Source organism: Mercurialis annua, linkage group LG8 (genome assembly GCF_937616625.2).
Source record: "Mercurialis annua linkage group LG8, ddMerAnnu1.2, whole genome shotgun sequence".
In the NCBI taxonomy this organism is placed as follows: domain Eukaryota; kingdom Viridiplantae; phylum Streptophyta; class Magnoliopsida; order Malpighiales; family Euphorbiaceae; genus Mercurialis; species Mercurialis annua.
The window spans coordinates 1,740,516-1,753,722 of NC_065577.1; the positions used below are offsets into that span (position 1 = coordinate 1,740,516).

The 13,207-nt window shown below is 33.2% G+C and overlaps 2 protein-coding genes across 2 annotated transcripts; one reads left to right on the plus strand and one right to left on the minus strand.

Moving 5' to 3' along the window:
- Positions 1–1,512: 1,512 nt before the first annotated feature.
- LOC126660365 (transcription factor bHLH84-like) lies at positions 1,513–3,765 on the plus strand. Its single transcript, XM_050353825.1, has 5 exons — positions 1,513–2,083; positions 2,442–2,696; positions 2,899–2,964; positions 3,215–3,280; positions 3,374–3,765. The coding sequence occupies exons 1-5, from the start codon at positions 1,565–1,567 to the stop codon at positions 3,467–3,469; spliced, it is 1,002 nt and encodes a 333-aa protein (XP_050209782.1). The 5' UTR covers positions 1,513–1,564; the 3' UTR covers positions 3,470–3,765.
- Positions 3,766–5,341: 1,576 nt separating this feature from the next.
- Positions 5,342–11,972, minus strand: LOC126660364 (vacuolar-sorting receptor 1-like). Its single transcript, XM_050353824.2, has 12 exons — positions 11,407–11,972; positions 9,614–10,306; positions 9,421–9,509; positions 9,211–9,280; positions 9,036–9,119; positions 8,762–8,838; positions 8,577–8,658; positions 7,920–8,002; positions 7,771–7,837; positions 6,802–6,930; positions 6,604–6,713; positions 5,342–5,801 (listed from the first exon to the last, which is right to left on the minus strand). Exons 1-12 carry the CDS (start codon positions 11,738–11,740, stop codon positions 5,703–5,705), a joined length of 1,917 nt encoding a protein of 638 aa, XP_050209781.1. The 5' UTR covers positions 11,741–11,972; the 3' UTR covers positions 5,342–5,702.
- Positions 11,973–13,207: the final 1,235 nt, after the last annotated feature.

Sequence of the window (13,207 nt, forward strand, 5' to 3'; positions counted from 1 at the left end):
CATATTCGTGAACGAGCTCGATTATATTGTTTTTAATTTATTCAGCTCATATTCGTGTTTGTTCGTTTAACAGCTCGTGTTCGTTTGTTTATCCGCTAAACGAGTGGGCTCGCGAACGAGCTCGTTTCGTACTTATCGAGCTCGCTCGCGAGCTCGTTCGTGAACGAGCTCGTTTAGTACTTATCGAACTTGTTCGTGAGCTCGTTCGCGAACTTGTTCGTTTAGCGGCTAAACGAACGAACACGAGCTGAACACGAGCCGAACATGAACACTATAAAATCTAAATGAACCGAACATGAACACTCCGTTCAAAGCTCGACTGAACATGAACCGAACATGAACACCTTGTTTGTTAAACGAGCCGAACATGAACACTCCAAAGCTCGGCTCGGCTCGGTTCATTTACACCCCTAATTAAGATCCTACCAAAGCCGACCGATGAACGGTTCCGCCCCTGACTGAAAACTAAGATTTTTTATTATGTAAATGAAATTTTTTAATATTCGTTATTATATATAAACACTAAATATCGCAATTTTTTTTAACAAATTCTGAACTCTTGGTAGGTGAAAGGAGACAAAAAAATCTAGTAAAACGATACATTGTCTAATAACTAACAAAAAAACCAGCCAATATTTTTAAGAATGTCAAGCCAAAACCAATCTTTCCCACGATACAAATCCATATCAACCGTCCAATATTCTGATCTTTTGATGTCATCATCTTCATCTTCTTCATTCTTTCTTGTGTTTACTATTATCATATAAAAAAGAAAAAAATCATTCATGTCCCTAGTATTTGATTCGAAGACCAAGTAAACTTTCAACGTCCGAAAATGTTCAAATATTGCCCTAACGTTTTAAAAAATGAATAACCAGACCCCTCAATCTTGACAATCAGGCTCCTAACGTCTTATTTATGAGTCAAAATCAGGGCATAATTGTTCACTTTTTAAGATATTAGGGACATATTTGAAATATTTCCGGACATTAGAGGCTCGCTTGATCTTTTAGACAAATTTTAGGGACGTAAATGACCCTTTTTTCTATAAGAAAATATTCAACTCACCCACGTCTCTCCATTGCCAGGTGTCATTCTTTTTTCCTTCACCAAATCTCACTCTCAAATAGTATGAGATAATTGACTAATTATAATAAGTTTTTGTTTTTTTCCTTAATCTTAACTAAAACATACATAATTATAATATAATCTTAATTTCATTTTCATCATCTATGTCTTTTAGTTATGTCATAAGGTGTTTTAGTGTCTCTTAGTTTATATTTTATTTCCATAATAATTGATTTGAACTCAAAATTTGTATATGATTAATGAGTTGTACTTGGCCCCATTAATTATGTTAAGACCTTTTCGTGTGCTAATAATTGCCAATAATGAATTTAGATATTGTTACACCAAGATTAGTCAATGCTTTCACGACATTCTTTTCGATCGTTGTTGTTTATAAATACTTCTCATTTTTCTGTTTTTCATTTCAATCGAATTCGACATTTTTCGAGCTTCTTCTAACTATAATATAATATATACTAAGCTTTAGAAAAAATTAATGGAGCCAATTGGAGCAAGTTTGGAAGGTGAATGGAGTTCTCTAAGCGGAATGTACACTAACGATGAGGCGGATTTCATGGCGCAATTGCTCGGAAATTGCCTCGATTCGAGTTCGAGTTTCGGAGTTTCGTCATCTTGTAATAATTTTTGGTCTACTAATAACGATAACAATAATAATAATAATACTAATGTGTATAATTTTTCACAAGGAAGTAGTAGTTGTAGTGGTGGGAGCAATTTTCTTTTTTCTGCTTCATCAAGTCATCAAGATTTAATGTCGATGGATTTATACTTGGGAGATGTGAATAACACGGCGTCGTATCTCATCGGAGGCGAAGATTGCTCGAATCAAGAAACGAGTAATGGTAATAATGGCGGTGTTGAAGAATTATCCGGCTTGCCGGATAATAACTTGCAACTCAAGAAAGAAGATGACATTGCAGTAGCAGAATTGCCTTTAATGGAAGATAAAAGTGGCAGTCAGATTTTGAAGAAGCGATCACGCAATGCAGTTGATGTAAGTCTTGAAATTTAACTTTTATGTTTCAATAGAATGTGTCGTAATTGATTGCGACGCCAGTGGCAGTGTCAAAATTTTTACTTAAAACGCCGAAATTTTCTTGCTCAAACGACATGTAGTTTAATTCTTTTTCGATCTTTTGAGCTAAAAGGATGTTAAATTTTATTGAAAAGCCCCATTTTAAATATATTTTTAAAAAAGGTACAAGCACTAAAATGTATTTAATTTTTTTTTCTTTTCTTATTTATGATTTTCAGATAAGTACATTTCAATTATAACCGACTATTCTATTTTTTCAAACAAAAGTCAAAATGGAGTAATAGAACTGATCTAATTCTATTTTTTATTCTCACAGAAGAACAAGAGAAATGTTAGGCCAAGAAAGAATCAGAAACTTGTTTCAAGCAGTAGCAACATTGATGAAGAAACCAATGGCGGTCATAACGGTCCGGCTTCGAGCAGTTGCTGCTCGGAGGACGACTCGAATGCGTCTCAGGAACTAGGTGCTAGTTCAAGTTTGAGCTCTAAAGGGACCTTAGCTCTTAACTCCAATGGCAAAACAAGAGCTAGCCGCGGCGCGGCCACTGATCCTCAGAGCATATATGCAAGGGTAATTTATATTTTCAAACCTAATATGTTTTCAATTAAAATATACTTATCGAAATAACATTAAGATTTTATATTTTGTACCGTAAACAAAAAAAATTGAAAAAAATTATTTTTTTTGAGTGATTAGGCGTTCTATTTTTCCATGACTTAAGAATCAATGGAATATTTGGGAATTGATGAATTTGATTTTTATGTTATTGCAGAAAAGAAGAGAAAGAATTAATGAGAGGCTTAAGGTTTTGCAGAACCTTGTTCCTAATGGTACAAAGGTAAGCACTTCATATTGTATTTTTAATGAGCTAAAACTTTGAGTGGTACTAAAATATTGTCCTATGAGTAAAAATTAATTTTTATATATCACTTTGAAACAAATTGAAGTTTTTGTACCAAATTGGTACGTAAGACAAAAGTTTGGTACCACTCGCAAATTTAACCTATTTAATAAAGATATATGCATGTATATTTGTATGGATTTTTAATTTGAAGTAAAATTGACCAGATTGATAATTAAAATGACAGGTCGATATTAGCACAATGCTTGAAGAAGCAGTCGCATATGTGAAGTTCTTGCAGCTCCAAATTAAGGTAACAAAATAATCTAATTGAAATTAATTTAAAACAATTATATAAATTTTAATAAATATCTAAATTTTTTATTTCTTAATTTGATTTTTGTAGCTTCTAAGCTCTGATGATCTATGGATGTATGCACCAATTGCTTACAATGGAATGGACATTGGACTCGATCTCAAGCTCAATTCACTAACACGATGATGATTAAAATTTGGAGAAAAGGAAGATTTGGTGCTTCAAATTTCTGTCAATAATATATAATTTTAAGTTATAGATAACAGTAAAATAAAGTCATTGAGATTTCGTATAACGGTGGCTTATTGTGTATAGGTTTAGAAACCCTCTTAAGGAAAAATGCAAGAGGAGGCAAATTTATTAATTAAATCATTTATGTTATTAGTTGAAATTATTTGAGGAGAGATGGCTATTGTGTAAAACTTTATTCTTTCTGAGGATAATTGTAATTCGGTTATAATAGAAGAATTTTAACGAAATTATTATCTGCTTTGAGCTTTGGCATGGTAAATTTATAAGGCTGATAAATTTCTGATAAGATTTCAGTATGGTATATCAAAAAGTTATCGATCTTATAATATGTCAGAGAGTGGTCTGCTTGGTATTTTATTTATATAGATGAAAGTTTATCACCGTTGTAGTGGATATAAAAATATCGGCTACGTTTTATGTTGTTTACGGTCCGTTAAGCCTCCAACATACTGAAGATAATTTTTTGATCTTATTGATGAATATCGAGCTTAATTTCAAGGCTCTAATCAACCTAATAGTGGATACCACAGCCTAAGGATTCAGCCTGGTAACTCTTAAGATCATAGAAATCACTCAAACCCAATTTAAGATACAGTCGAGATTCTCGCAATATAAACACTATGTCGAAAAGGCGCGTATGAGAAAATTAAGTGGCTTTTGGCTTGCGAGAATCCGCATTGTGTTCTTTTGATTTGACTTTATACTTCCTTTTTCAGAGTCATAGCATCAAGTGGTGTAAATTTTTTAAGTAGTGGTGTGTTTTGCCAGTTTTTGTGGCGTTTAATACGAATTAATAAAAAAGGCGCATATGAATCAAGAACTCTTTCCAATATTCTCTTAAGAAGGCTTATTTCTAAAGGACTCAACCAACAGCATCATCTTACTATCAGTAAGAAATAGAATCATCATACAACTATATTTTCTACCTCTATATAAGAAGAGGAGGTATTACATATTCATTTATTTAAACATTCAATATATGCAAGATGTTCACATATATCATGTGTTAGATTCCATCTTAAAACCAATTGGTATTAAGTGTAGGTGCCCAACTAATATATAAACACAAGTCCATTCACACACACAACCAATGTGGGATTCCCACTTCAACATCATGATCGTCCCAATTTTGTTTATTATTTTTTTGGTTCCGTCGAATACACTCACGACTTGTTTGGAGTTGATGTGTCATGTGTCTTGATATTATGCGTGTATATGTACAAAATTTAGGGCATCACGCCACTTTAGTTTCAACGAGTCGTGGGTTTATTTACTAAAGAATGATGTACCAAATCAATAAAATATAAAAATCTATTTGATAAAAATACTAAAGTTGTTGGTAAATGAATTCCTTTTGCCTTACAATTTATCAATCTAAGCTATAATCTTATTTTAAAACTTCCTTTATCATTATATTGTTCATCGAACCACCACAGCCCATCACTTAATACTAGAATATGCATATTTAATACCTAAGAATGAAAAAAAAAAAACAAAAAATCCGTTCAATACGAATTAATTGAAAAATTTCAAATAAACCTAAAATAATCAACCAAACCTAACTGATTGCTACAGTTCAATTGGATCTAAAATATTTAGATCTTTATAAATTCACTCAAATTTGATTTTAATAAAACTAAAATTTTAATTTCGACTGATTCAAACCGACAAAAAACCTGCACGTGCAGATTTAAAGCAGCAGCATGGGGAAGCATATCAATTTATGTAACAAAGACATGCCAATGCACTCAAGAATCATTTAGAAACTTGGTAATGGGTTGATGCCTAATGCAATTAGTTTGATCATCCTCAAGAAAGTTATCACTCCTTAAATTGACATTTGAAAAAAAAAATAGATGTCATCACAGCCGGATCGATGAATTGCAGAATCACCACTAAATCGAGGGGCTAAATTTAAGGGAACGGGCGGAAAATTACAAAACGTTACAACCAAATCCCTTTTAATCCGCCTCGAATTCAATCCTACTTCAACTGTAAGAACATGTCGCTATTTGTGTAAACATGGCAATTTCTACTCTAACATGTCTTTATTGTCCATTTACATTACAGACATAAAACCGACGCATCAAACCCTGACTTGATGATAAACGGTATGGTATGAATCACAACATCCTTGCAATACTTGAAAGATCGATAATCGTCATTTTCATGCACGTTCATCATTGACATGATTTGGAATTTCTGATTGACTATCCAGTGGCATGTACTGCGCCATGATAGCTCTGATCTCCGAATCCATGTAAGACTGTAAGAACAACAACCAACCAAAATGTCAACCTGAGTCAGTAACCGTAAACTTGTAACAATACAACTTTTGATGTACACATCAAAATTTTCAATCAGTGCATAACAATCTACTGCTAGTACAGATAATGAGATAAATACTCTACTCTGATTTAAGAGCACCAACACTTTAGTCTTGAGTAGAATAAGGGTTAAATATTTTCGCGGTTACCGAACTATAACTACTTTTACAAGTTGCCGAATAATGAAACATTATAAAACGATTACCAAACTATAGTTTTTTTATAAAACGGTTACCGAAATATAAAAAGTTACAAAATGATTACCAAACAATAGTCTTTCTTGAAAACATTTACCGGTTTGCTGTCTGACTGTACAACTTTGCCCCGTGCACATCAGCAAGCCGGTGTACACAGCAGCAAGGCGGTAACCGTTTTGAAAAAAGTTATAGTTCAATAACTGTTTTGTACCTTTTCTATGATTCAGTAACCGTTCTGTAAAAAGACTATAATTCGGTAACCGTTTTGCAACTTTTTAAAATCCGGCAACCATTTCGTAGAAAAACAATAGTTCCGTAACCACAAAAATATTTAACCCAGTAGAGTAACCATATGCAACTCGATCAGCAGGCAAGTTCTAATCTAACAATGAAAAGATTGCAAGTTTTTTTTTCATTTTTTTCGAAAATTTCTTACAGGTTTGCAACAGTCTATATCATTTATGATGAAAAATGAGGGAGGGAAAACAATAAAGAGAATGAATATAAGATACGGTAAGATGTAATGGAAATTTTCTCGGCTTACCCTCAATCTATACTTGTAAATCAGATATCCTCCACCAGAAGCCATTCCCAAGCCGATCAAAATGACCCAAAAAGCCGCCCATGCTGATCTCACTTCAGTGCTTCTCTTACCTGCTAATTGAAATGTGTAAATCAAAACAAGCAATAGTATTTACTGTTTTTACAGAGACTAGTTATGTATTATGGTATCTAAACGCACTTATGCAGGTATCGTGGTCTCTGATATATAGAAGATCTCCGCTGCAAGAGCAATCATAGCTGCCCCACGTATTTTTGCAGCTACATTCTGGGCACTGACAGGCTTTCTTATCTTTGCATTCATCAATATCTGTAAGGATAGTGAAAGAGAAATTATCAATCTGGATTACTAACAAGCTAACAGAAGCGCTGAAGCCAAAAAAATGTCAAAATGGAGAACAGTGAACAATTTTTTTTTTTTTTTGCAAAACTAGGTGATAAATATAGAGTTTTAGAGTTTCTGAAACATTTTTAGAAATGGAAATAAAACACTGAAACATAGGACTCAATAAGTTTATGTCCAATATAGTTGACAAGCTTACAATTTGTATTTAGCAATCATACTTGAACCGCAATTAAAGTGTAAAAGCAAATGTTTTTGATCAACACCTCCCGACAACTGAGTAAATTGTCGCGGAACAAATAAAGCAGGTAGTTTGAAGTCCAAGCTAAAGAATAAGACCATAAAACTTGTCATTCCGCATTTTTTCTTACGTTCTATTATCTTAAACAAGGCTCTAAACCCATTTTGAGGTCCCTAAACTATACAATTTTGGTTCATCAGGTCCCTCAACTTCTATTTGGCTTCCTCAGATCCCTAAACTTTTGTTTTTTGGTTCATTAGGTCTTTATGGGAGATCCATTTAAGGACTTAATGAAGTAAAAAAACAAAAGTTTAAGGACCTAAGGAACCAAAAAACGAAATTTTAGGGATCTGATGAAGCCAAATAAAAGTTGAGGGACCTGATGAACCAAAAAAATGAAAGTTTAGGGACTTGAGGAAGCAAATAAACGTTGAGGAACCTAATGAACAAAAAACGTATAGTTCAGGGACCTTAAAATAGGTTTAGCCCTTAAAGAGCAATGTTTCTATTGCTTATCATGACAGAAGCAATAGAACAACAAACTATGAAATAAGAACTTCTCTTACCTTCACAAGTGTTCACACCGTCACCTTTAAAACCTTGAGGACACTGACATTTACCATTATTAGCATCCTGCAAATCAAAACAGCAAGAACATGAAGCTGGTTTCTTTTTCAGGAGGATAACAAATTAGATAGCATGGAAGTCCACTGACCGAACAAGCAGAGAAAGCATGACCGTTTCGAGATTCATGCCAACAGCCTCCATTATTTATCTTGCACTTCCCAGGTCCACTAACTGCAAAATATTTGATTCGGTGATTACCACATAAATATACGCTGTCCAGATACAAACTTTTCTAGAGATGCCATGCACATAAAGCACTGTAAAAAGAAATAATCCACCTCCCATAGTTGAAATAAAAGTTCTTTTAGAAGTTTTCGAGTAACAATGAAGTGAAAGGCAAAAGTAGAAATAAAGTGGTTAGATGCAAACTAAACCTAAGCGCAGTTTCTCATTGACAAAAGTGCCTCTGAGTTGAAAACTATTCCAATAAGTCTCTCAATTGCACATATATCTATCACTACCAATAACTAGACCGGAAAATAAAAACTAAATTTTGGAACCAGGTTGACTTTTATTTAAAGAGCCAGGTCCCTACACCTATCTGTCAAAACTCAATATAGAGTATAATGCATGATCTATACAAACTTGGGCAACATGGAACAGCCTCTGCCTTTCTTTTCCTTCATGTTTTATTAACATCATGCATTTTTATTTATTTATTTTGAAATAAGCATCACATAATATTATTAGAACTAACAGCAAAGAAGTTCTCAACGACTTAGCAATATAAAAGCATTAAAATCACCTTCACAGTGGCTGTAACCATCTCCTTTGAACTGAACACCATCAACAAGGGGACATTCACATACCCTCCCGCGAAAAGTATCCTGAGCATATAAAACTATCATCAGCTGAGAAACATTGACGAATACACACTACAGCAACCACATATGTATGAGAAATAGATGGCGTGTGAGAAGCAAGTTAAACCTTGCAAGCTGTAATGTTGGCTGCTTTATCTTGCCAGCAACCCCCGTTATTGTCCAAGCACTCATTAGTTTCAACATCTGTCACAAATTAGATTTCCGAATCAAAAACTGAAGACAAAATAACACGCAAACAACACTTGCAACTAACAAACATTAGTTGAAAGATGGTATGCTTGGTAATCTACATATGGTCCTGGCCTCTTCCATCTTGGCATCAAAGAAACGCCTTAGCGTGACTAACTAATTTCCACAAAATAGCACGAGAAAGAACTTACCGCCACTCAAACAAACAGCTGGTTCAGTTGTTTCCTCAAAACCAGCACATATGGCCTTCAATACAGCGCCTTTCTCCAACTTACCTGCAAACACATGCGTTTGGTGACTAAACCATTATTATTTTTTCGGAGCAAAAAGATTTTCATTCAAAAATCAGAGGATTAAGAAAGAAACCTCGGTATTGTCTACTATTGACAACAAGAGTAGGCAGTATGGTGACATCACCTCTTGATCCCTTGCCAACCTGCAAGAAGGTCTTTGTCAAGCCACTATGCATGGATGAACTACTATGGGAAATTTCAAACTTTACGAGAGGCAACAAGTGCTCTAACAGATTAGACAATACAAAAAGTAAATGCTCCAGAATATGAACAACACACATACCTGGGCATCTTGCTCTTCTTTTAAAACAGCATTCTCAGAATCAGCATTTGGGTCTCCCATACATTTCTCAACCTTTTTTATATCAAGACCTGCACAAATGTAACATCGGCCATATCATATCATTACTCTGGTTTTCCAAGTTTGAACCAAAATCTATATTGAGACTTGAGAGATGCCATGATATATTATATACCTAGGGTTTTGATAACATTATCAGCACATTCTTTGTTGTACTTTTTTTCCTTCATGGGGCATCTGATTTGGAAATCCGTTACATAGTCCCACCAAGCCCAAGTCTTTTTGCTTTCATTCGCAACTTTAAAGACACACAATTGCCTTAGGTTTTCAAGAACAACATCTTTCCCTTCATAGCCAGTACTGAAATCCTGCTCAGGATCAGGAGCACAATATCTTCCATGATTTATGCACTGTGACTTGCACTGCCTGCTCAAGGTAAATGCCTGAGGGCAGTACCAAGTTATATAATGGGGTGTAAACTGAGTGTAACCACCCTTCTCGAGTATTTGTGCTGGACCCCTGAAATCTTTCACGAATTCCATCAGCATATCACATTTCACCCCACATTCATCATTGCTGTTGGTCCATAATTCATACTCCACACGATCATCGGGGTGTGGAACAGCTTCTCTCCAATCAAGATTAACATTAACCATATCTCCGTTGCTTATAGATTTCTTTAACATTTCGCTAAAGCTCTTCTCAATCAATGCAGAAGGTATTGTTATGTTCTCAATATACTTAGCCGATGAACCGTCCTCTTCAGGAGTGTCCATTGTGATCAATGGTTCCTCAATGTCATCGGAAACAAGCACTGCAGAAGCCCCACCCTTCTGGGCATTCCAAACCTTCAAAGCAAAGAAGCAGTCTGAAAAGCACCAATAATAACTAATTAATACAGCTATAATAAAAGTTGAATACATAAATAAAAAAAAACTTCAACAGTCGATTTATGAAAACAGAATCAGATTGAAACATTTTTTTCTCAAAAGTATTTGTGCGGTCCAGATTTTATTTTAAATCACTATAAAATAATTATATGCAGATAGCAATCGACTTTTACTCAGTCACTCATTTGTGCAAAAGAAAAGCCGACACATCCCCGATTAGCTAAAGCAAACTAATTCCACCAGAAACACTTAAAATGTAAAACCATCCTTCCCAAAGTGACCAAAAAGGAGCTATAAATTACTACTCATAGCTCAATTCGCTCAGCCTATTATGTGGATACCAAAAACCAATTTCTCAATTAACAATCTAAAGGTAAAATAGACAAGTCAACTCAAATGAAGCTAAGCGTACTTCAGCAGCAATCTCAAAGCAAATGGGACCAAACACAAACATAGAAAGCGAAAAACCCCACAACTCAAAAGACAAAACCCACAGGAGATTAACTCTAAAGAAAAAAAAATACAGAAATGCACTTCAAAACCTAACAAAGAAAAAGATACTACAACCCTACTGAACGTAAACAAATAGTTACTTCACAAATCAATGAAAAAAATTGCTCAAAACATCACAAAAACAATCAAATTCGACAAAAATCTAATCTAAACTCACTAAAAATCACTAAAATGAACTCAACCACAAAAGTCTCCGTTCAAATTAACCCAAGAACACATCACAAAACCTATAAAAACAAACCAAAACAACACACAGTCATACACAACAAAACCTCACTACAGAAACCAATTAAACTAGCTTAAAACATCTCAAATTCCACAATAATCTAACCTGAACTCACTCCAAAGTACTAAAATGAGCTCATACACAAAAGTTACAATTAAAACTACCTCAAGAACACATCACAAAACCTATCAAAAACAAAACAAAACAACATAACATCACTACAAAAACCAATTAAATCACCTTAAAAAACACAAAAAACATCTCAAATTCAAACCAAACATCATCATCAACATATCAAAACCAATTAAAACCAACTAAAAAGGGCACAAAATCAGTTACCTCCACGATCCAACAAAACAAAAGTGGGCAAAGCACCAGGGCTAGACTTAAAAGAAATCCCAAACTCATCAAACTCCTTACACCCCTTCTTATTATCTTTAGGATAAGTAACTGCACCAGCCATACTACCACCATACTGAGGTATCCCAAAATTCCCAATTGCAGTATCATAAGTACCCTTTATTTTATCAGGAGACGTGACCCTCAAGCTATTCTTTTCCACCACAAACCTTCCCATTACACTAGTTGAAAACATCATCAAACACATCAAAGAAAACCCTAATTTAACATCAAGAACTGAACTTTTTCTCCTACTTAGCTCCATTTCCACCATTTTTAGCTGAAAAACAGTTAAATTCTTCTGGGTTTTTCTTCAAAACATCAATTTATTCATCTAGATAAGGAAAAATCGTGTCTTTGAAGCATAATTGGAAAATCCAAAAAATTGAAAAAATTAAATTTTTTGTGGGTATGATGAATCAAAGAAAATTAGGATTTGGGTAGTTGTTTAATTGATGTTTTTTTGTAAATTGGAAGATTTAATTTTGCGGGTGAAATGTATAAACAATTGAGATTTATATGATATGTTTTTTTTTTGTTTCTTCTTTTTAGTGGCAATTTTTTTATTAGTGAGGACAAAAAATTGTTAATTAAGTAATTAGATGGATGACGGATTGTACTTTTTTTTTTTTGAGTAATAGAGATTGCATTAAGAAAAGACTAAGCTGAAATCAGCCATCACAATATGAAAATTAGGATTTGGGTAGTTGTTTAATTGATCTTTAGATAGCGCGTGTTAGTATAAATTATTTGTTCTGTCAGATTAACGGGTTTAATTTTTAAATTTTTGAATTTTATAAACTGTTTTAGATTCAATTTAATAAAATTTATTAAATAAACAATAGATTCTCTTAAAAAAAATAAACAATGAATTATAATTCTACTAAAATAAGTGCTAGACATAATTCTATTAGGTTGTAAGTTTTATTTTTCGTACAAGTATTTCTCTTTTTTCAATTATCAAAAAAATTGATGAATTAGAAAAAAAAAGGATAATTAACATAACATCAACGTCTATAAATCCATGTGATAAGTATTTTATATGAACATAATCCGTGTGATAATCTTTGATAATATAAACTATTAGGAAAGTTAATTATCTAAATTAACTATGTAAGATGATGTGATTGAAAATTGGACATTTTATATTGAAAAATTGTGAATGAGATTTTTGTGAGCCGTTTGATTAGGGTAAAGATTCGATCTCAATGGTTGAGAAGCTGTATACTTGTAAATTCGACGTATTAAATGAGAATTCTGACATTTCATTTGAGCAATTATTTAAAGCTCATTATCTGGCATGTACATTTAATGTACTAGAGTGGCAAAATTGTAAATATTCAGTACTAGTAATTTGGTTGTTGTGTTGTGTGCCTAAATATTCAGTACTAGTAATTCGGATAATTGACCTTGAAGTTTATTGAATTTTTGAGTTTTTCTATTTCGGTTATAAATTTTTTTTATATCATTAAATTTCAATTATTTTTTTTTGATATTTTCCAGCTAAAAATACTTAGGTGTCAGCCGGAATTAATTTTTTTTACATGAAAATTTGCCATATATGCATTATTTGACCTAAAAATTCATTTTAAAGTAAAATTATGTATATGTAATCAATTTTCAAAGTAAAATTAGCAAAATTCGGTTGCTACATGTCAATTTTCGGCTGTCATCTAAGCATTTTTTACTGGAAATATTAAAATGAAAAAAAATGAAAATTTAATTATCAAAAAAAATAGTT

Excerpts from the sequence above, each read along its gene's own strand:
- LOC126660364 (XM_050353824.2), bottom strand. The coding sequence starts at position 11,740 with ATGGTGGAAATGGAGCTAAGTAGGAGAAAAAGTTCAGTTCTTGATGTT. Across the intron at positions 9,510-9,613 it reads TAATGTTATCAAAACCCTAG|GTCTTGATATAAAAAAGGTT; the intron begins GTATATAATATA and ends ACATTTGTGCAG. Across the intron at positions 6,714-6,801 it reads AGACCACGATACCTGCATAA|GTAAGAGAAGCACTGAAGTG; the intron begins GTGCGTTTAGAT and ends TTCAATTAGCAG.
- LOC126660365 (XM_050353825.1), top strand. The coding sequence starts at position 1,565 with ATGGAGCCAATTGGAGCAAGTTTGGAAGGTGAATGGAGTTCTCTAAGC. Across the intron at positions 2,084-2,441 it reads GATCACGCAATGCAGTTGAT|AAGAACAAGAGAAATGTTAG; the intron begins GTAAGTCTTGAA and ends TTATTCTCACAG. Across the intron at positions 2,965-3,214 it reads TTGTTCCTAATGGTACAAAG|GTCGATATTAGCACAATGCT; the intron begins GTAAGCACTTCA and ends TTAAAATGACAG.